This window comes from Alligator sinensis, unplaced genomic scaffold (genome assembly GCF_000455745.1).
Source record: "Alligator sinensis unplaced genomic scaffold, ASM45574v1 scaffold29_1, whole genome shotgun sequence".
Taxonomy (NCBI): Eukaryota; Metazoa; Chordata; order Crocodylia; family Alligatoridae; genus Alligator; species Alligator sinensis.
Window position 1 is genome coordinate 3,588,855 of NW_005841933.1, and position 22,385 is coordinate 3,611,239.

At 39.1% G+C, this 22,385-nt stretch overlaps 1 protein-coding gene across 2 annotated transcripts in view; it reads right to left on the reverse strand.

The window, feature by feature from the left end:
- Nucleotides 1-215: 215 nt before the first annotated feature.
- Nucleotides 216-22,385, reverse strand: part of LOC102372372 (cyclic AMP-responsive element-binding protein 5) — a 131,197-nt gene continuing 109,027 nt past the window's right edge. For both annotated transcript variants that reach the window (XM_025198955.1, XM_025198954.1), the window contains 4 exons: nt 19,693-20,016; nt 14,675-14,902; nt 11,204-11,312; nt 216-7,150 (listed from right to left, as the gene is read on the reverse strand). In XM_025198955.1, coding sequence (XP_025054740.1) covers nt 6,987-7,150; nt 11,204-11,312; nt 14,675-14,902; nt 19,693-20,016 — 825 coding nt within the window. In that variant the 3' untranslated portion in view covers nt 216-6,986. The remainder of the gene's footprint in view (nt 7,151-11,203; nt 11,313-14,674; nt 14,903-19,692; nt 20,017-22,385) is intronic.

Below are 22,385 nucleotides of genomic sequence, written 5' to 3' on the forward strand. Positions count from 1 at the left end.
GATCCTGATCCTCAGTTCCTGGGCAGCAGTTGTACACTCCCCTTCATAGTGGTCAACCTCTGCAAGCCATAGTGTGACAGGCTCACCATGGTGCAGATAAGGATGCTGTAATACATCTATTTCTGAGAAAGCTAAGAAAGGAACTAAGCTGTGTAGCTTACTTTCAGGAAGATTTTATTCTAGCATGTCAATGAGTGTGGTATCCAAGTTACCTTCCTTATTCCTACACATGGACACAGCAAAACTGTAGGCATTATTTACATTTGAGTGCTTTATTATATTGGAATTGCAGTGATATTATTAACATTTGTACAAATGCACAAAATTTTGTCTCTTCTAACTAGAAAGAGATGTAAAAATCTGACCTAGTTGAACAGTCTTAATGAACTCATTGTCCATTTGTAACAATAAATGTGTTCACAATGCGACAAAAAGCTTAACATAAAATTAAACATATTAAATGCTGTAGCAAGTATTTACACTTATGTACCAAAAAAAAAAAAAAATCTCTCCTTCCAGTAAGGAAGGTGGTTGCTTTACAGAATAAACAGACAAACGAACACAAAAACTTTGCGTACAATACAAACAACCTCAAGCCCAAAACTTAACGTGACAGCACCTTTCTCTTATACAGACTTCCTTAGATGAGGTTTACTGCACACAGTGCTAAAAGCTTCTTTAAAAAATCAGTACAGTGACTGCATTTCAATGAAGCCATCTTTAATGATCATTGCTACCCAGTTTTTAAATTGAGCAATTTATGGAGATGGGAATAAAGCCCATGTATATGGATTGAGAAACAACTGCTTCCCAAATGTTGAAGTCCTTACTTGGGAAAAGTTCTCCTTGATAGTCCGTAAGTTTGTCTGAAGAATGGCTACAGATCAAAACCTTGGTGCAAACTATTTTGCCTTTCAGGCACCATGGTAAAAGTTCTCTGGCAGGGGCATGTAGCAGGGTCCAGGGAGAAGGGTGGACTCCATCAGCACCAGCCATTTCCCCTCAAATGCCCTTCTCTTGTTGTTTTCCTGCAAGCTCTCTAAAGCTGCAGTTAGTCGTCAGTGTCTGACACAGTATCAGAAGATAGATAATCTATCTGTTACTTCAAAGATTTAGCTAAAAAAGATATTTTGCAGTTCAATAATCTTTAGATGCAACATGAGGCCAGTGCTGTATTATATGTGGAGGGACTCCAAAACAGTGTCACTTCATGAAACATAACCTAAACAATGTTTAACCTGCATTCATACAGGGGTTATAGGTTCTGAATCCTAGATCTAAACTTATAGCCAGTCATAATGATCAATTCATTTCTAAAGAAAATTGTGGAAATGTATCAGATTTACATTTAGAGAATTAATCTTTTAGCCCCTACTGACATTTGGCCTTTTGCAATCTTTAAAGTTTACTGTAAAGTAGTTTTGGAAAATATGGAAGACTCTGGGGAAAACACCAAGCACTGATAAGCAATTTAGCTCTAAACATAAGGCCACTGATAAAACCCAGATAACTACAAGTATTAGGAAGGGATTATGCGTGTATACAAACTTTCTCATCTTCATGTTATGGCGACCATTTCAGGTGATGATCAAGTTTTTGGTATAAGTTTTCATTTGACATTTTATTGCTTTTGATTTTCCTTTAAGTTTTAGTCTTTTCTTAAGGTGCTGTCCCTAGTTAAGTTGCAAAGTAACATCACATTTCATGGACTTAGGATTCAAACATATTGTATGGCCACTGTTATCCTTGCAGCTTTGTAGCTACTACAGTTGGAAAACAATCAAAGTGCATTATAATGCACGACAGAGCCAGTCTCCTGAGCTATGTTATACAGGACACTTTGGTTCTCAAGATGAGATAGATTATAAGTATAGCTTAGTTGCCTCACATGCTATGCATAATAAAACATTTATATGCCACCATGAAGAGGATGTGAAGTCAAAGTCATGTTGCAGACCGGCTGTACTCAGCTTCTCCTAGCAGTCCTCCTTTTGGGGGTGTGAGAGACAAGTTGTAGATATGCCACCAGTTAGAGCATATAAATATATCTGGTGCAAACATTTTACAAGGTATTATAAATGATTGAACAAGGGAAAACAAGGAAGAGAAAGTGAGAGCTAAAGTGCAATTTTAAAATAATATAAATAATTGAAATGTAGAAATAGGATACTAATTAGTTGTAACTGGTTTGGTTTTGAAGGCACCATTTAGTTTTTGTCTACAAATTAATCTTTTTTTTTCTTCCCCCTTCAATAATTTTCTCTGATATATAATGGAGCTTCAATGGTCTAAAGCTAAGGAACACTGCTTAGTAGATAAGGACAGAAGGGGCAATGGTAAGGCAGTATAGTGCAACTCACTATGAGATATTAGAAGAGAAGCAAGGATAGGGTTAATCTCTATTGAGGATGCATATAATTAGCCTAAAAATGACAGGCTTTCCAGTTCTATGTATCATTTTCCTGTAGCTGATCTGCGCTTTCTAAAATGAGAGAGCACACTTTCAAACAGATAGGAAACAATTGTAGGTTTACAGCTATTATGTTTGATACAAAAAAGCAGATGCTGCTTTAAAGAAAATATTTAATCCTAAGAATTTCTATACAACAGACCTCAGCAAACCTTTCCATCTTGGATGGACGACTTCTGCTCGAGACCCTGAAAGATTAAGGTACACATACACCTAGAGTAGTTTACTGCAAAACTAATATTGTAACTTAAAAAACAAAACAAAACAAACAGATTCCATACAAGAATACTGTTCAAAGTTCAAATGGAATGTGTTTAAAATAACATTTATTAATAAATACTTTATAAAATTCTATATGAATACTAAATTAATAGATTCCTGTTTAAATTTTGCTTTGGTCCTCTTGAATTTTCATAAATTCACTATATAAGTTTCTTTTAAAAATGTGTTATTAGCTTCTAAAAAAGCACATTCTACCTAAACTAACAGGCTTTTTAAAAACTAAATATTGTTGCTTAAAAAAATATTAATCCCCCAAAAGTCAGGTTTTAACAACAGTTACAGCTGGTTTGTTAGTTAACATGACACGATCTGTTAACACACTAAAATCCATATATACTTGAGGCGTTTACCATTGACTTTCCACTATTCAGAACATGGACTGCATTCATTTAGTTATATAGCAGGAATCAACTCCAAATAGTATGAAATTTTCTATTAATCATCATCATCACTGTCCTTATAAAACACACCATGATAGCACACAAACTACTTGTCTCCCACAGGCAGTGTTATGAATATGGCTTGTATAAATTGACTTGAGGGGGAAGAAATGTTTGAATCACAACACAGCACTTTTGGTAAGTATTGCAATCATCCGTGGCTGGGATTTCCAACATACTTTCAATGTCACACAGTGAGAGATGTTGTACACAGAAATGTTTAACATTTGGATACTTCATTTTGAACTACACACGTGACCAGGCTCATCCATATTAACTCCCATTAAAAAATACAGGGGGTCATTCTGAAAGCCCACTGGCAGTGACTTTAGGTTCAGAGCTGCAACTAGCTGAAGAAAGGCAGGAATAAAACAGATCAGCGTTCAGTAAGTAGCTCATGGAGAACTATAGGTTATCCTCAAATTAAGTAGTATTGCAAATGCTACCTAAATTAACAATACTTATGAACAAGCTGCTTCTGCTGAATAGATTTTGTACGGATCTAGACATAGGGCCTTTTCTTGCAGCCCTGACCCTTAACTCTCATTAGGACTGTACAGGGAAGGATTACATGCTGAAGTAAAGGCTGCAGGATCAGTCCTCTAAAAATACAAAAGTATTTTATATGTGGAAGTTAACCTGTTGAAGAATAAGGTGCCTGGTTGGGTTGGTCCTTTTATGTACATACTAATATTAATATGCTGCATGTTGTTTTGGCCTATGAACCTTACGTTTAGAGTTACAAGAAGCATTAGCAAAAAGCTTTCATCCTTTACTTATTTCCACATCACTAATAATAATTATACCTAAAGGCCAATAGTACAGAGAGGAGACAGTTCATTGTAATTACACATTTAGGCTAACGTGTAGTTGGCTTGCCTAGTTAGCATTAAAAAAAGAAATAATTGAGCTATATATAATACACATCAGTCAAACTGTCAAGTTGCTGAATTTAACAACACTTGGGCAAGTGGGGTTTTTTGTTGGGTTTTGTGTGTATATGTGTGTGTGTTTCTCTTTTTTCTTTTTTTATCTTTTTTTCTTTTTTTCACTGTAGAGGCTTTAGTTTTAACAGCTAAATATTACAGTCAAGGAGATTTAACATAAGTAAAACCAAACCTTAATTTTAGTGCAGTGTAGCTCAGAGTCTTCTAGTATGAAGATTTTTGTTTTGTTTTTCTACCTTAATGTAATTAAGTGCTTTCCATGCGGGTAAAAAAATTGAAGCTAAATTAATACTATGATGGCATTTTGTTTTTTGGATGAATAATGAGGTTCTAGATATGACATTTGGACACAATACATCCTTATATATATATTCAACTGAAGATTCTGTTTAAAGCTGTGTATTTGAACAAAGTTTTTTTTTAGTAGCCATGATGAAGCAAAACCATTCAGCTATTACAACTGGACTTTAAAAAAAATTATAGATTCAGTATTTAAAACACTTTAAAAGTATATGTTTGTCTAAAATATAATAGAAAATCCTTTACATTTGTATTTTTTCTTAATTTTTTTTGGTTCTTAGACTATATAATCAAGTCACGATTTACTCTGTACATGTAAAAAAATCTTTTTTTTTTTCAAAAGTATTTGCATAAGTGGTAACAGAGCTGTGGAAGAATACTGCTTTTAAAAGTTAATTACCAAGATATAACTGATTCAGAAATTATGATTCACGATGCTCAGAATTTTGTTCTTCCTCCTGAGCACTATTTGCTACAGTGCCTCATGCTTCATTTTCTTAACGTATTTTTTTTTAAAAAAAATTCACCCTTTTAAAAATGTTTACTTCTTTCAAATAACAGAAACAGCCTTTGAGGACAACAACTCAGAATCAGAACAAAGTATGTTTAGGAGCAGAGTACTTACTACAAATAGCATTAATTAGCTGTTTCATTTTAAGAGATGCAATTGAAAAAAAGTTTGAACATCTATCACAAAATAAGGACCTGATCTTGCTGCCACAGGAGCATGAGTGACTGGTGCCTCCTGAATCTGGCAGGGCACCCACAGAAACTGCCAATGGTGGCGGCCTTGTCAGGGGGGGGCACCAGCCCTACCGACAGCATCAGTGTTGGCCATCAGGGGGGGCACATGCACCCCTGTGCACCCCCTAGCAGTCGCCTATGCACAGGAGTAAATGTGAGCTTTGCTATTGACTTTACTGGGAACAAAATCAGGTGCCAATGTATTAGAACTAATTGGCTGTCATCTACCATATTCTTTAACACTTCATTTCCCATACATTATCCCAAGATGAAAGTCAGCCCTGGAAAGGGCCAGCACAAGTCTGTGGCTTCAGAAAAAGAAAAAGTAAAAGAAAATGACGGAGTGCAAGGACCATCTTTTGAGGAGTGAATTTCACCCACAGTGTATAGCAGAATTTACACCAGTCTGGCAGTGTATACTAGCTAAAAAGTGTTCTTAGTGTTCACGCTGAACAGATCCTCAGCTAGGTAAACTGGCATCATTCTGTTAAAGTCAATGGAGCTACACCAATATATGCCAGCTAAGGATCCTGTCCATGTATGTTTAAAAATGGCTGTGAAGAATTGGTTTTTTACCTGGTAATGAATAATAATATTTTTCCAACTGCTCAGAATTTTCAATCTGATTAATTTTATTTATAGCCTGTGAAATCTTAGGCTGTTAGCTTTTGATGGTGGAACAATGCATCTGCTGAGTGATTAGACTCTTTCTGAACTGCTGTATACTTCAAGGATTTTCTACATTAATGATTGACAGTTTAAAAAACCCGCTGTAATTCTTAGGTGTGATTTTGCTATTCTTGTCCTGTGCCATGGACATTTACCACAGAATCTTACAAGGCTCCTAGCATCAACACAGCTGTCTTTCAGTCATGCTTCACCTGTGACTAAACTGCTATTAACTTTTGCTGTTTATTAAAAACACTAAATCAGGAGCATTAAACTCCTGCATTTTGATTTTTTAAAAAGCAAAAGTTCAGCCAGCTGTGAGTGAAGGCATTGAGAGCAGCAGATGTATTAACAGTTTTTTGTGGGTGGGTTTAAAGTTTTTTCCCCCTTTATTAATATTCTTAAAAGAAAAAAAAAGCAGTGAAGAATATCGAGAGAGAGAGATTTAGAATGAAGAAAAACAGGAGGAACTTGAAGAAGAAGAAAGGACTGGAGGATTAAGAAAGGGAAAGGGAAGATATGTGAAGAATAAAGATTAACAGGCCATGGACAAGTAGAAAGCCAAACATGAGAGAGTATTATTTGGGGTGATTTTGTTCTGACATCCACATATGATATAAGCATTTCTATCTCTGAAAGAGGTTCTGCATACCTGATGAGGTTCCGGTGGTATCACAAAGCTAACTTATTTTTTATTATGCTGTCACCAGAGCATGCTCTAAATATTTATAGCCTTAATAGTTTTAGTTACCAATGTCTGACTCTGTTTTAATACTTTGTATGCCTCATTTTGGCTAACAAGCTGCAATTTAACAAAACTCCATGTTTCTGAGGCCTCAGGCTAGACTGTTAAGAAAGGAACATGACTATGTACAGAAACAGTTCAGTTTATAAACAACTGGTACCAAAAATTGGAGAAAGCACCAAAGCACTTCTCAAGCTGATAGCATATTAATTGCATAACTCCCTTTTTTGTAACTAAGTATAAAAGACATTTTAATAACTATAAAAATGAAAGCTATAGTCTTTCAAGGGTTGAGGAGTCTTCCAGGGCTGAGTTAATGTTGAAAACGTCCTTCACATAAAGGACTTCCGATATGCTACCACTCCCATAGCAGTTTTGACCATTCAGTTTTAAAGAATTGGATTCATATCTGTTCTGTGACTGGCAAGCTGAGTAAGGGTGGAGCTTCCTACGACATCGCTGACAGAAGAGGAAGTTGTAATGGTGTTATGCTGGATGACTTGCTGTTGGGAGCAAGCTGGGACTGGGCTTGCAGGAGGGCTACTCTCAGGACCTAAAAAAAAAGAACACAAATCACATTATGTCTGTAGGAGTCTGTGCTTGTATTACAGTAATGTTAAAGACAAGACCTATCATGAAGGCTGCAGGCCTGTCAACTCCATGTATTCAAAGATTTTGGATGTATCCAAAATCGTTGGACTTTAAAATTATGTACACAGGGCATGTCTACACATGCAATTAATTCAAAGCAATAAACTCTGGAGCAATAAACACCTGGGCGCATCGTTTGAACATGCGCCTGGGAGCAATAAACTCCGGAGCAATACATTCTGGAATTTATTGCCATTTGAATGTGGGCCCAGGAGTGCAGCACATTGAGCTGGGTTGGAGCAGTCCTGGATGGCAGAGGGTCTGGGGGACTAGCCTGCCAGCCTGGGGCTGGTCACCTCAGCTAAACATGCTATGGAAGGGCTGGTTGAGGCACAAGAGTGCTTCAGTGCAAGGATAGCCAGCTGGGGCAGAGTCTACATGTGTGCTACTGTGGAGTTTTTTTTACTCTGTAGCAAGATAGTACCTGTGTTTACAAGTACTATCCTGCTGCAGAGGAAATTAGTTTACTCCAGCCTAGTAGGGGAGCACATGCAGACGCCGAAACATTTACTTTGCAGCTAATTAATCTACTGAGTAGTAAACATTTCATGTAGATGCACCCCCCCAAGTGCTTTTTATTTGACTCTGATTTTTGAGCCTTCAAGGTTCACATCTGCAACTTTCTCCCCACAAAACTGAGAGCTAGAAACTTGGCATCTTTTAAAATCAGGTCCTCATATAATAACATGACTCCAGGAGCTAATACTTTATCTTAGGCTAGGGGCTGAAGTTGCACACAAACCAGTGATCAGAAACTGGTTTAAACCTGTAACTGAATAGAAGTTCAGTGCACATAAACCACTTTCAAAATGACCCAAACCAGTTTAAGTTAAACCTGGTTGGATGCAGTATCAGACTTAGATAATTTAGATCAAACCAGTTTATGGAACTTGTCCCAGATCCCTTCCTGGTTCAAGTTAATTCATAGTTCCCCAGCACCCTAGGATGCTTTGCAGCCCTGAGCTATGCTGCCTGCTCCTGTGGAGCAGAGACTACCTTACTCCTTTGCTCCTTAGCCTGCTTCCTGCCTGCAGCTGTCAGTCCATAGGGATGGGGGGCAGGGGAATAGACCGCCCCCACCCCCAGATCACTCTAGCCAGGGTCTACACAGCACATGGTGGGAGGAAAAGCCCCTGTCGTGGGAGCTTTTCATCTCCTGGCAGGCCTCTCCCCTCCCTCCTCCCTCTTTCTGAGCTGCTGATTGTTTCAGCAGCTGCCACAGGAGAGAGGGAGAAGGAGTCCTTCAGGCTGGGTTCCTGCCATGCAGCCCAGTGTGGGGGCACCAGGGAGCCCCGCCTTCCTCCCACCCCAGCCCAGGGTCCCCCAGCCCCGGGGACACTTGGCTGGGCTGGCAATGGCCAGCAGGCTGGGAGACGTGTTCTAGTGCCCCCACACCTACTGACCTGGGTAAGTGCAGACCTCCCCCTGCCTTTCCCAATTGAAAACTGAATGTCAGTTCAGTTGGTTATTGGTTCAACACATGCAGCTTAGACTAAGGAAGCTGCCGAGATTGAATCGATTCAGTCTCAGGCTTTTTGACTGTCTGTACTTAGCCTTAAAGGCCAAATATTATAAGATTTGTGACATAATAGTTCATAACACTGGGTTACTGAAATGCTTTATTTGCTGCAGCAGAGGCAATTGATACCTGCATTACAGTGCAGTGTGCCACCATATAGAAGAGGTAATTTAAGCAAATGATAGTACTAAATATAATGAAATTCTATTTTTCTTTGACTGGCATGAAAAGGCCAGATACACTGTGGTGAAGAGAGGATGGAAACTGGCTCTATTTCCCATGTTGATGTAAGAAACCCCTAGAGGGCATGCAGCTGGCTCCTATATAACTCTCCCTGAAGACTCCAATGCAGGAAGAACGTGTGTTTGTGTTGGAGATATGGCTGGCACATTGCATTCTAGCTCATTTTTTACTTTAAGCGAATGTTGTCATCTGGCAAATATTAGAACAGCCCCGGGGCTGCTCTAGATCCAGACAAGGAACTGGGGAGTCATGAGTCTCCTTTTGCTATGCTGAGTAGGGAATTTGCCCTTCACTTACTACACTTACAAGGCAAACTTGGATTGTTTTCTCTGTCTGTCTTCAGTGTCTCTGTTAGTGTTTTGTTTTGTTTTTTAAATGAGAGAGGAACATTCGAGAGAGAAGGAGAGAGTTGTACAACTCAACTATACCAATCTCAGGGAATGATAGTTTCCTTTTATTTTTCAGTCCATGATTAGAATTGGTTAGAGTGGTAAACAGTGGTAACAACACTAAAGATATCAAAGGATACTGATTTACGCTCTTAGTCAGAAGTGACAATTTTTGCCCAATCTGGCCACAAAAAGCAGTTTATAGCTGTGACCAAACAAGTGCATAGCTACAAACAGCTCAAAAATGGCCAATCAGGTGAAAATCTGACCCCTCATTGCATGAGGTATCAGATAAAGATGTTTCAAAATGTAGTGCAAAAATCCAGAACTCTTGGTTCCAAAATGATACCTTTTATTAGACCAACTGAGACACTGCAAAATAAAAACATCTTTTTCTGCAAGCTGTCGGGCTCATGCACCTTTCATCAGGCTCAGGAATCAGGCTTTGATGAAGGGTGCACGAACCCAAAAGCTTACAGAAAAAGATTTTTTTTTTTGCAATTTCTCAGTTGGTCTAATAAAAGGTAGCATTTTAGAACCAAGAGTTCTAGATTTTTACATTTCTTTTTGTGTCAGACCAACACAGCTACCACATACATCCCTTTTAAAATGGAGGGTCTTCTGTAATCTGTGTCTGCAGAGCTCTCAGCCTGTCACTGTTTTCAGAATAAGACAGGGGAAAGGGAGCAGAGGGAGTTCAGGCTGGGTTTTTTTAGCCCCCCCTGAAGGGGGGCGGGGTGTACTGGAGCTCCCCTGAGGTGGGGGAGGGGAGCTGCAATTCACCTACCCCACCCTCCAGCACTGGCTGGGGAGTCCTAAGAATGTGCTCCCTCTGCTGCCTTTTCCCCCTCCCATTCTGAAACAGCAAGCACTGGCAGAGAGCCCTGGCCATTGCTATGGCTGCAGCTCCCAGCCTGCAGCTAGATTCCCCTCCCCCCTGGAACCAACAGTGAACTTCTGTTTGGTCTGGGGTAACATTGTAACTCAGAACGTTTTGCAGAAATCATTCTGCATTACAGTTAGGAGCTGCACTTCTGTCTGGACCCTTAGGTTGTAAATGTTGTAGCTCAATGGTTCTGAACACATACAAGCAAAGCAAAAGTGTCCAAACCTTATCCTCGCTTCATTCAGGGTCAAAGAGCCATTTAGCTTGTTTGTATTGTTACAGAATCATGCAGATGCATCACAACATCTGAGGCGCACTCCTGAATGGTAGCTTTCCCTCCCCTTTTAAAGTGGTTTAAAGATATGTTTGTCTGTTCCCTTTGGAGTCCATCATTACTTCACTTACCAGTGCACCCAGTCAAGGAACAGCCCTGAGGTATTTTAATGCATCAGCAGCATTGTGCCCAGTAGTATAGTTGTAGAATTGGAGCTTTGAGTTCAATAAATAAAGAAATAAATAAAGGGGGGGGCAGAAACATTATTTATTTATTTGAAGTAGAAAATACTATTTTTGGTTGGAGCTTGATAAATAAATAATAAATGGCATATTTTACAAATAGAGATATCATAATTAGTTGAAACATATGGCCCCAATCTGCAAGTGAGCAACCCAGAAGTCTCCTGTCCATGAAAAAGTCAGCTGCAGAATTGGGAGGGTATATCAGTTTTAAAATTGCTCGTTTTAATTTATGTACTGATCTCTAGATATTTTATCTCAACCCTTGATCCTCTGATGTTCAGAAAGATTGGTTCAAATGAAAGTACTAAATAACAAGTAAATGTAGAGGGAAGAACTGGCACCTTTGTTTGGGGTTCTTGTGAATAACTATAGATAACACAAAACACACCAGTTACTTACTTAGATATCCTTGGGACTCTTTTTGCATAGCTGTTATTGGACAGTCTTTATGTGTTAACAATAACTGTTTCAGCTGTGCTACCTCATTTTTCAACATGGAAACCTCATTCTAGAGAAGAGAGAGAAAGACTTTTACTTAAAATTTGGAAGAAACAAGTTAACAAATCAGCAAGACTTCTCATGTTTGTGCTTTTGTCAAGATAACTACAGCAATGGGGTTGCATAAGAATTTTTTCCATCACGGATATTGGGAGAAATCTTTTCTGTTACATCAGTGCAAATCTGGAGTACTTCTGTTAACTTCAGCTCTCAAAATGTAGTAGATTATGATTTGTTTCCATTTATTGTTTTGTCACACTAGTGTGTTTAGTGCTATTGTTGTTTCTGAATATACAGTATATCCTATATGCAATATTGTGCATCTCAGACTGGTCCATTTGCTTTTTATAATGGAAAACATTACAAAGAAAAACTAAAACATTAAGAAATGACATTTAAATTAAAAAATGCCAAGGCCAAATACTTACGATAACATTTTTAAAAATAAAAAACATGAATTTGTCATTTTATTTTTTAAAAAGTAACCTACTCTGATTTAGCTCACAAATATAGACTCTTAGCATCATAAGTAGCATCAGAGAGAGAAATGACTCATAAATCATGTAGGGGAGCTTACTTAGAGAAATCACTATTTTGGCTTGTATCTTCCATACCATTTAAACTGATTTTGGCTGATTCACTCACAATTCATTGCACTTACTTGTTCTTAGCCCTAAAGGGATCAGCATCCACCGACATACAGTAGTATATTGTAAATATATATTTCAATAGGTTTTCAACAGGTATATTTAATTCACAAGTGATATAATGTAATTTAGCATAATATATAACATGTTCTTTTGTATAAAGAGGACTAATTTGTCACCAAATTATTAAAATTTGCAGTCAGCAAAACCTCATTCTCATTGAGCGTGAAGATTGGTTCATCTTGAAACTGACAGACCTTGGGTTTGTCCAGGAACTGCTTCCTCTCCCCTTCCCCCCAGCCTGTTCCAAACCCAACTTTGACTCAGGTTGTGTCTGCTAATTTAAAAACCTGTGGGACTGTCTGCTTTTGCACTTAAAAAAACTACAAAAGAGGGGAAGGGTTGTTGTTTAATGATTGGCAATATTATCTCCAGAAACTTCTATTGAAATATGTCCCTATTAGCTGGTGAATATAGAGCTCAGTTGTGAGGCCACTCAAAGGCAAGGCAATTTCTATGGATTTATTAATTTTTCTTTCTCTGTCTCACACAGATGAAGATATTGCACTATTAATCAGGGAGGAAAAGGTATTTAGTTTATTTGAATGTGTTCCTGAAAAACTAGACTGCTATTAATAACAACTATTATTGTTGTTGTTATTTTACAAAAACTAAATATAAAACTGAAAAATTCTGTGACTGAGTTTTCAAAACCAGTAAGTGCAGCAAGACAATAATCCTGGTCCTCAGTTGCAATATGGTCTCTTTGTGTTGCTGTGCTTGTGCAAAGTGTCATAAAACTGGGATAGTCAGTTATGAGATTACCATCCCCATAAAGAGATGCAGAGTCAGCCCAGGAGCCTTGCAGCACATCTTGAAACAAGCTGATAAAACTCAGTGCATTCAGAACTCGCTAACTGAATACAATCTGAGAGTCATAGACATCTGTCATACACATACTTTACATTAACGCAGAGGTATGTGATGTGGGATTTTTAAAAATTATTTTCTATTCACTGACTGAAACTTGCCATCTGTAGGCAAACCAGTAAGTATAGCGAGCTGTGTTGTGATCACATGAGCATCTTCCTTCAGTGTTTTAAATCAAAGAAAGTATTGTTCTCAGTATAGACAGGGCAAGCTAAAACGTGGCCCTTAGACCAAATGGTGGCCCAATACTGTACATGGCAGGCACATGTAGACGAGATGCTTAACTACAAAGTAGTGTAGTTTACTGTGCAGTCAACATGTGAATGTGCTTACTACAGAGTGAACCTTGCTAATTGCAAGTAAATTTGCTATCTGCAAATGCAAGTAACAAATTTACTTTTGATTAGTGATGGTGTAGTAATGCTCGTGCTGTGGGGTGGACTCCGCCATAGGAGTCTGGGTGGGGATTATGTCCACTGCCCTGGCAGCAGGGAGCTCCAAGCCTCCCACTCTGAAATCATGATTGGGGAATGGGGGCTGGGAGATCTTTATCTCCCAGTGCTGGCCTCATGACTGCTGAGCTGGCTCTGGGAGATAAGGTTATCAACCACAGAGCTGGTGGTGGGAGCTCCCTGCTGGCAAAGGCTAGGTACCTGTTCCCTGCCCAGCTCCAAAAGAATGGAGCTGGGCAGGGAACAAGCTCCCTAGCCTGTTCCCCACAGCTAGCTGCCCCACTGGCAGACTGGGGCAAAGGGCTGGGACCTGCTCCTCTCCTGCCCCTGATTGGGGAGCCAGGGCCAGGAGCTCCCTGCTGCCAGGGCAGGGGAATATTGTCCCCTCCCCTCCCCAGCAGCAGGCACCCCCTGGGGGCAAGGTGTAATGTCCCAGCCCTGGCCAGAAGATCCCTGTCTCCTGACCTGGTGCTCCCTGCCAGCCCTTGAGCTAGTACCTGGGAGAGAGTAGAGCTCTCCCTGATGGTGGCAGGGGCCCATTGCAGGAGCCCAGGAAGCAGGAACAGTTTGGTGCCATTAGCAGCATATCTGGCCCCACTTCTCTGCATGAGTAGATGCCTGCCCAGGAGCGTTTGCTAACAAGTAGTTTACTCACAAGTAAACTGATCCCGGATCAAATGCATGTGTAGACAAGCCCAGCTGCTGCCATCTAGAATATGCCACCATGACAGCAGAGATGTTACAAGACTCAATGTGCAAAGCTCCACTTGGATCTATTCTGCTCAAGGTAATCCATGCTGATGCATTTAAGAAATAAATGATTATGTAAATAATTATGGACTAGTGAGTCCTGGAAACCTACATTTACTAAACATTGAGAAGATGCTAGGACCCTTACTATTTACTGTTTTCAGATGATTTCCATCCATTTTGTTCCCTTACAAACAGGCAATTCTCATTATAACTGCATCCGGATGGCTTTGGATTAAAATTTAGCGGTGTTCTTTTTTTTCTTAAAGAAGTAGTCTTTTATAGCTGAGTTACTAGCTGTTTGGGGTTTTTGTTCCTTTGTCACTTTTTTTTTAAAAATACATGACTCAGCCTAGTAAAGCTTCTAAATTTTGAGATCATTTTTCCTGGCTGATCCTACTGAATTAAAATTTTTATATATTTATTTATTTAAGCATATATCTTGATTAGCACACTTCGATTATGTCCAGATTTTCACTATTCATCTAACGTGCAGTGGTAATACTTATGTCAACAAGAACCAGTGGTACAGCAAAAGCCTTTCAATGTAAACAGGGCCTCTGTGTCATGAGGATACAGACAGTAGCTCGCACCTGAAGCTGCATGTTTGTCTGGGTGAGTTCTTCTGCTTTCTTTTCCAGTGACATCACCCAGACCTTCCTCTTCTGTCTGCAGCGTGTAGCAGCTGCTCGGTTCCTTTCCAGAAATTTTCGCCTCCTCTCATCTGGGTCTTCATCCACCACCCTCCTCCGACGCCCTCCAGTGGGCTGAGGCGGCTGTATTGTCTGAGTGGGCTGCATCTGCTGTGCCGCTGGTGAAACCTTATGATGAAATGAAACAAAGTTTAGCAAAGAGGGTGGGTTGGTGAGCTCTAGCCAATATCAAGTGCTTCAAAAGAAAGAAAGGGGGGGAAAAGGAGGAACCATTAAACAAAAATTATCACCAATGTATGGCCTAAGGTTTGCAGATGTTCTGGCAAGATCTAAAGATGGCACAGATTGAAAGATTCCACCAGATGCCATTTAAATTAGCCTATGACAAATGCCCAACCTAGTCAAGGGGAGGATTTCTGGAATGGTTTTCTGAACTGCAGCAGGGAAAATTACATTTTTTCCTTCCTTAGTTATTAAAAATGTATCCTTATAAAGTGCCTGATTCAACATGGGAGGTTAGTTTTCGCATAGCAAGTTTTTTAATTAATCAAAGGAGAAGACTGCAAGGGCCTTGGAAGTTTTTAATTATGTTCATACTTTTAGGCCATTTCTATTTCACATATACCTTAGTGCATGTTTTGGTAGTAAACGCCTCTTTGGAGATGCTGTATGTAGTACCTCTTTTCCCATCAGTATACTGGTGTATGGTCATGTCTCCATGGTAAACCTAGTGTGTGCAGTAGCACTACTCTCATGCATGCTATGTAGTTTCAAGCAGGCTGTTTCCAATACTGAAACCAGTAGAGCTGCTTCTGTGCAGTGCTTCAGCCTGACACTCTCACTCAGCAGTGATTAGCCCACTCCCCACCTCCATGCTAATTAACTTGCCTGCAGTGTCACGTAGATGTGATCTCTTACAATTTAGGAGGCAGCCCACATGGAGCAATACAGCGTGTTGGAAGGTGCCACTGCATGGCATGGTGAGTATACTGTACAGCCATGTCATTAATCACCTTTGAAAAATCCCAGCATTAAACATGCTGTTTGAATCAGAAATTTAGAACTTGCTAGAAACCTGAATTATCAAAATCATAAGCCTTGGTGTCCAAGCCTGCAAAATAACTTTTCTATCTGAAGGCTTCATGCCAAATAGCAATACAATTGATAATAGTGAAAAAGATACTATTGTTTTTCTCTATTTTTCATTTACTTTGGTTAATCTGTGCACTTCAGAGCACTTAATTCATATAGTCAAGTTCACTTCTCCACACCTCATACAATCAGAATCAGTTTCACCCTTGTTGAAAAGCCCTGGAAATGAGATGAGATGAGAAATAAAACCAGTGAAAACTTTCTTTAAAGACTTATTTTTTTAATAAGCCAGAACTCACTATTTGAAGGATGCTCATTAGAAACTGAATTTTTAGACAATTCAAACACATGCTAGTAAAAATTCCCTAACCCCATCTACACTACAGTTTATATTGTTCTTCCCATCAGTGGAGCTTGCTGGTGTAGATGGAGTGATTGCACTTACTGGCATTCTGGAGGACTGTTTGGGTCTGCCCTTACCACCAAGTGCTCTCTTACTCCCTGAAGGCGCTTACTGTTCAGCAGTGGCAGCTGCTTCACATCCACTGGGGCTGTTCATGCTGCCTCTTTAGCAACATGTCTGAATATAGAGGTCTCAGAGATCTCTCTTAATGTCAACATAACATCAAAGGCCTTTCATTTTTTCAAATACAACACCTTTTGAGACTTCAAAGGACTGTTATTTATGTTTCTGGATACCAAAGCTTTCCTTAGCCCATTTCTCTCTCCTTTTTCATCCAGCATGAAAAGCTTTTCTGTTTTTCAGCTCTGCCAGTCATGTCTGTAATGCAGACATACAGGGCTGCTATATAAAAAACTTTTTTCCTAGAATCCCCTATAAATAGTGGCTCGTTTTGTTTTCAGTTGAAGTAATCTGTAGTTGGGTAACTGAGGCAAACTTGCAAAACACTGTCCTTCCATCTTTGGTAGATATGAATTGGAAAGGCTGCACCATTCTTGATGTCATGTGGGATAGTTAATTGAATCATCCTAGATATATTTTGACCCTGAAGTCTATTAGGCCTTATCTTGATAATAGTTTAAGCATTATTCTTCAGCGGGGCTTCCCCCCTTAAAGCCTTCCACCCCATGTGATTGCATGTGCTACTAAAAAAGGTGACCAATACATTTTTAAGGGTTGCTTATCAGGTATCCATAACAACACAGGGATGGAACAGGTAATATACTATAACAAAATACAAATGATCCTGCTGTGCCTAAGCTGTCACAGCAGCGAGTTTGATAGGAAGAAATTTTGATGCAACAAACATAACAATGCTAGAGTAATTTTTTGTAATGTTTGAGGCAAACCAGCCACCATAAAGCAAAACATTTATCACTAATAAAGGGACACATTAAACAACCATTTTTACCTTGATCCTTGATCCATTACTTTCTTTTATTCTTTGTAACATAACACACTATTAGTAGTCATTCATTCGTTTTAGCAAAACATAATTCATTAGGCTCATGTGTGTCTCAAACTGGCTGTTGAAAAGCATGAAATTAATTCTGACATTACACAAGGGCATGGTGTAGAATAATGAAAGTTATGGCAAAGGGCATGCAGCACACACAACAATTCAGCTCATGCCTTTGTTTGACAGGCAGCTTGGAACTGAGGTATCCGGCTCGTGGAATGAGGAGGTTAATAATTAGTAAAATGCACCATAAAATTAATGTCTGCTAAAGCAATCTGACCCCCAGAGAGGCCAATATCAGGGGGATTATGGATGGTCTTAGAAAGTAATAACCTTGTGTTTATTACTCGCTAAACCCTCCTTTTATTCCTGTTAATGCATCCTTTTAGAAGGGGTTATAGCTCTTGTGTCCCAGGAGAGGGTAAAACTGTTTTGTGGTCTAGGCAAGCAGCTGACCTATGGATCCTAGAATACTACTTAGCCTTCCACCAGTAGTTCTCAACCTCCTTGGGACAATTAGGCCTGATTACAAGGCCTCCCCTGGCCCAGCTGATGGATGAGGATGCTGTGTTGGTGGCCAATACTGATATTGCATTCAGTTCCAAACTCTTCACACTCCTTTTGGACCGAAGTCCAGAGGGGGTTGCAAGCATTCAGAGGGGTATAAGATGCAGTTACTAGATGTCCTGAGCACTTATCAGGGGCAGGGTGCACAAAATCCTGTACCAGGTGGCATGCTAATTAGCTCATTAGACTAGCATGTCTTAGCACATGTGTACTACTTTCCTTTTTGGTAGGCAATTAATACAACGGTAGCCCAAACTGGAACTTTATCCTGTTTCCGTTAAGTCAATGAGACTATTTAATTTATTAATAGCTTTTTCTATGGTGATCAACACCGAGGCTTTCTTATTTAGCCGCCGCCTCTAAAATTGACATTATAGGGAAATCCTATATAGCTGCAGTAAGAGCAATAGGAAAAAAAGGCAGTGAATAGTCAATGTTATGGGATACTGGAATATCAGCCATATCTTTTTATTTTTAATATCTCCATTGTTTTCCAAGAGCTGCCTGTGAGGAACCTGTAAGCATCAAAAATCCTCATGAATCCAACTCCCCATGAGACATAAGAAGTCCCCTATGTTCTGTAGCTGATTTCACTATTACCCTTCTGAACACAGTTCTGAACTTTGCTCCCAAAGCCTCACATTCTGAAGTCATGATTAATATACTTTTCTCTTTCATCTATACTTTTTCAAGGTATAGAATTTTATCACCGCTTTAAAACAGCCAGAATTCATGTAGTTTCTACTGAAATCCTTGTTCATGAATTCACTACTACAGTTTTCAGCTGACAGCGTTCCTAGATCCCTGTTCTTTAAATAGCAAATGATCCAGCAGGCCAAAGCCAGACATCTTTCTGTCTAAAAGCACAGATCTTTCATCTTTCTTTATCTTCACTGGCTTGCCACCACCTGAATTAAATTCAACATTACCTTTCAGGTTTAAATTTCACTTTATGGACAGGCCACTTCCTCTCTCCATGCCATAACATTCACCTACTAAACTTCACCTGCTCCGTCAGTTAATCCCTATCTCAGTTAGGTAACTTTGCACAGCTGAAAGCCACTCCATCACCAGAAGTATTCCATCTACAAGGTCCAGAATTATTCTCTCCTTCAAAGCTTTAATATCTTTCACTCTTGCCTTAAAATTATACATGGTACATATTGCCTTTCTGAGGTATAGGTTTCTATTTGAACTTCAGCAAAGTTCTACTTCATTCAGATCTTAATTTATTTTGGTTTGGTTTCTCAGATAGAAATAAGTGCAAGCTAAAAAAAATGGATCCAGAATCAAAGTAAAGGTATCTATAGATCTGAAGATTTAATTTAAAGACATTTCTATTTAAATACTTATTTTTCTATGTCATCTTATAATTGACTCTCATTGTAAAGTGCTTTCTGATACTGTGAGCAAAGGTTGTTATACTATATAAAAATAACATATATCCAAGGGAGAGGTCTTCCCTCAAATATGCATGTGCAATGTCATTTACATCTTTGGTAGTTATGTAACCATCTCTGAGGACAGAATTTCTAAGAATTTAAAAACTTGACCTCAACCTGTTAGACAACAGTACCCAGTGTGCCAAACTCCATCAGATAGCAAGAATGTCAATGACGCTTGGCAATTTGTAGATATCTCAGCTTAAACAGACCTTAGGGCTGCCTACTAGCATGACAGAGGTTTGAAATAAAGTTTCTTGTTTCTGAGTAAAGTGACGTGTTTTGAATAAGAGTTTGCAACTTCACAGCCAACAGCAGAGTAAACTTATTATTAGCAGCAGAGGATTCATTTTGGAGACCATGTGCATACGAAAGCAACAGACATCCATTTCTAAACTTGCTCTGGAACAGAGAATAATTCTGTGAATAGTTCTACCTGTGCTTGTCCGCTCGAGTGTAACGGCGGGTGTGGCGAAGTCTGGTGATGTGCCGGGTGTGCATGAAGGTGCGAGTGGGAGTGATGATGTGGGTGGTTTTGCTGGTGATGGGGCTGAGGATGAGGATGGTGCGCTGGATGCTGGTGCTGATGAGGGTATGGGTGATGAGATGGCAGTGTCTGGTGCTGATGTGGATGTGAGTGCATATGATGGTGTGGTGTCTGGTCCTGTCGGGAGCTCATCATTTCCATCATGTGGCCCATGGTGTTCATATTTCCATTTGACATGGCTGCAGGATGATGAGTCAGCGCTGCTTTCAATCTCTGGAACAGGAGAGAGAATTTTAAAACAATAATCAAGATATTGGGCATTCAGAGTATGCCATTTCATATTTTCAAATGTTTTAGAAACTATATTGGCACCAGAAATACCTATTCTATTATTGCTGTTCATGTTGACTTTATCAACAAAAGTGAGGTACTTTACACCTTTATTGTTAGGCTATAATATAGTTTCCTGGTCAATATCAAACATACATATTTACCCCCAAACATCTGGATCACAATTTAATGCCTACAAGCTTCCACATTGCAGACTGTGCTACTGTGTTATTGTGGGAAAAGAACTGGTTCTTATCTTTTCATTCTTAATCAGCTGATTAAATGTATAGTTCCATGCATTCTTACTTAAAAAAAAAATGTTTGTAACTTAATGTTTGTTCTACTCTTACCATTTTACCATTTAGTATTATCCTGTATTAGTAGACATTTTTATTGTATCAGAGCATTGACATACGTTTTATACATTTCAGAACTCAAGAATACAAATAACTTTTTCAGCATTTTAGCGCATGAGCAACAAGCCTTTCTCCTCACCAGTAATATAAAAATTTAGCAAATTTGCATGGTTTTCTGTCTGTGCTGCGAAACACTATCATCTGCTGTTGCAAATTACTGCATGCTAAGTTTGGTTTATATGATGTCCTCCTGGCTTTGACTAATACTGGTGTTGATTTTGTAGTCCTAACTCAATCCTAACTATGAATCCTCTTAAAATCAGTGAAATTCTCCCATGTTCAGTACTGCTACAACAGAGGAGGACAACAGAAGTTTTGCTGGCATAAGATTTGCAGGAGAAGGCCCTTTGTTTCTTGTCATGGCATTTGCAGGTGGAAGAATTCCCTTTCTTTCCAGTTATTAGATGGTACAAATAAATGGGAATTAGCTACATTGAGGAAAAGTGACATAGAATTATAGAAAGTTAGGGTTGGAAGGAACCTCAGGAGGTCATCTAGTCCAACCCCCTGCTCAAAGCAGGACCAGCCCCAACGAGATCATCCCCACCAAAGCTTTCTCTAGCCAGGTTTTAAAACCCCCCAAGGATGGAGCTTCCACCACCTCTCTGGGTAACATAGAATCATCATTGATTACTAAATTGCCAACTTCTATAGTAGCTTATTACATAGCACCTAGATAATGGGTTCCTTCCAGAGAACTGTCATTTAGTGGTCAGGTGCATTAAACAGATTTAAATACTTGTATATATGTGCTGTCCATTTTGGAGTATCAGTTGAGTGCAGATAATTCTATAAAAACACATGCTCTATTTTCATGATCAGGAAGCCACTAAGTTGAATTGCTCTCCATTGGCACAAATAACTTTAATCAGCTAGTGGATGTGGCGGGGTAAAAAAAATAAAAAAATAAAATGGAAGGAAAGAAGTGTACAAACATCACTAAATGCCAGTATAGAGTATGTAAGGTAACTGAAGAGTCAGTTAATCAATCAATCATCCATCCGATTCTGTCTAAGATCAGAATGTATAATGAGCAGCATACCACTAGTCAGTTCATTTATAAGAATGATCCTGTTTTTCTTAATTGACAACAGGCCAACAAGAAACAGCACTTTCTAAAGCACAGCTCTACGCTGAAATGCCTTTCCTATAGCATCTAACAATAATTACATGATCCAATTCCCAATATGATTGCATGCGGATGGTTGGGAGAAGGGACTGCATTTTTTTGATATTTTAATTAATTGGCAGGACACGTACAGCTTATGGATAGGAACACTGAAAAAAACTGCATATTTACTTGTTTAAAAAAAATAAAAATAAATATATATATATATATATCAGCTGAAGGCTCCGGTGTAGCATGGCTGTGTTCAGGAATGCAATACTATTTGGTTTCTGTCCCTATCAGAATAAATCATAAAGAAATAAGAAGGTGGTTTTGGGGGAGGGAAGAAATATAGCAGAAGAAAAATGGGGAGGAGGAAGGGGGAGAAAGTGCTGGACAATAGGGCCAGTTCAAAAATAATCTCTCCTAACAGTTGTCTCCTACCTGTTTTCCACTAAGTTTATTTGGATCACTACAGTGAGGCAGATTAACAGATTTGCTAAGACAGTTTTGGGATCCTATTGGTAATACATTGCAAATCAATCTGTTCACCAAGAAGAAAAAAAAAGAAACTTGCATAAAATATGCCTATGCCTCATACTAATCCACCACCAGCTTGCACTAAGAAAAAGCAGTCTGCTAGCTTTTAATTTAGTTTCTGGCCATGTTCACATCAGCTAAAAACACCAAACAGTATAATTTGTCACAACCTTAATAATCTGCTCAAAAGAACAATAGATCAAGGCAGTGCTGTATGGGAAGGAACCTCCTACTCTTTCTAGTCCCCC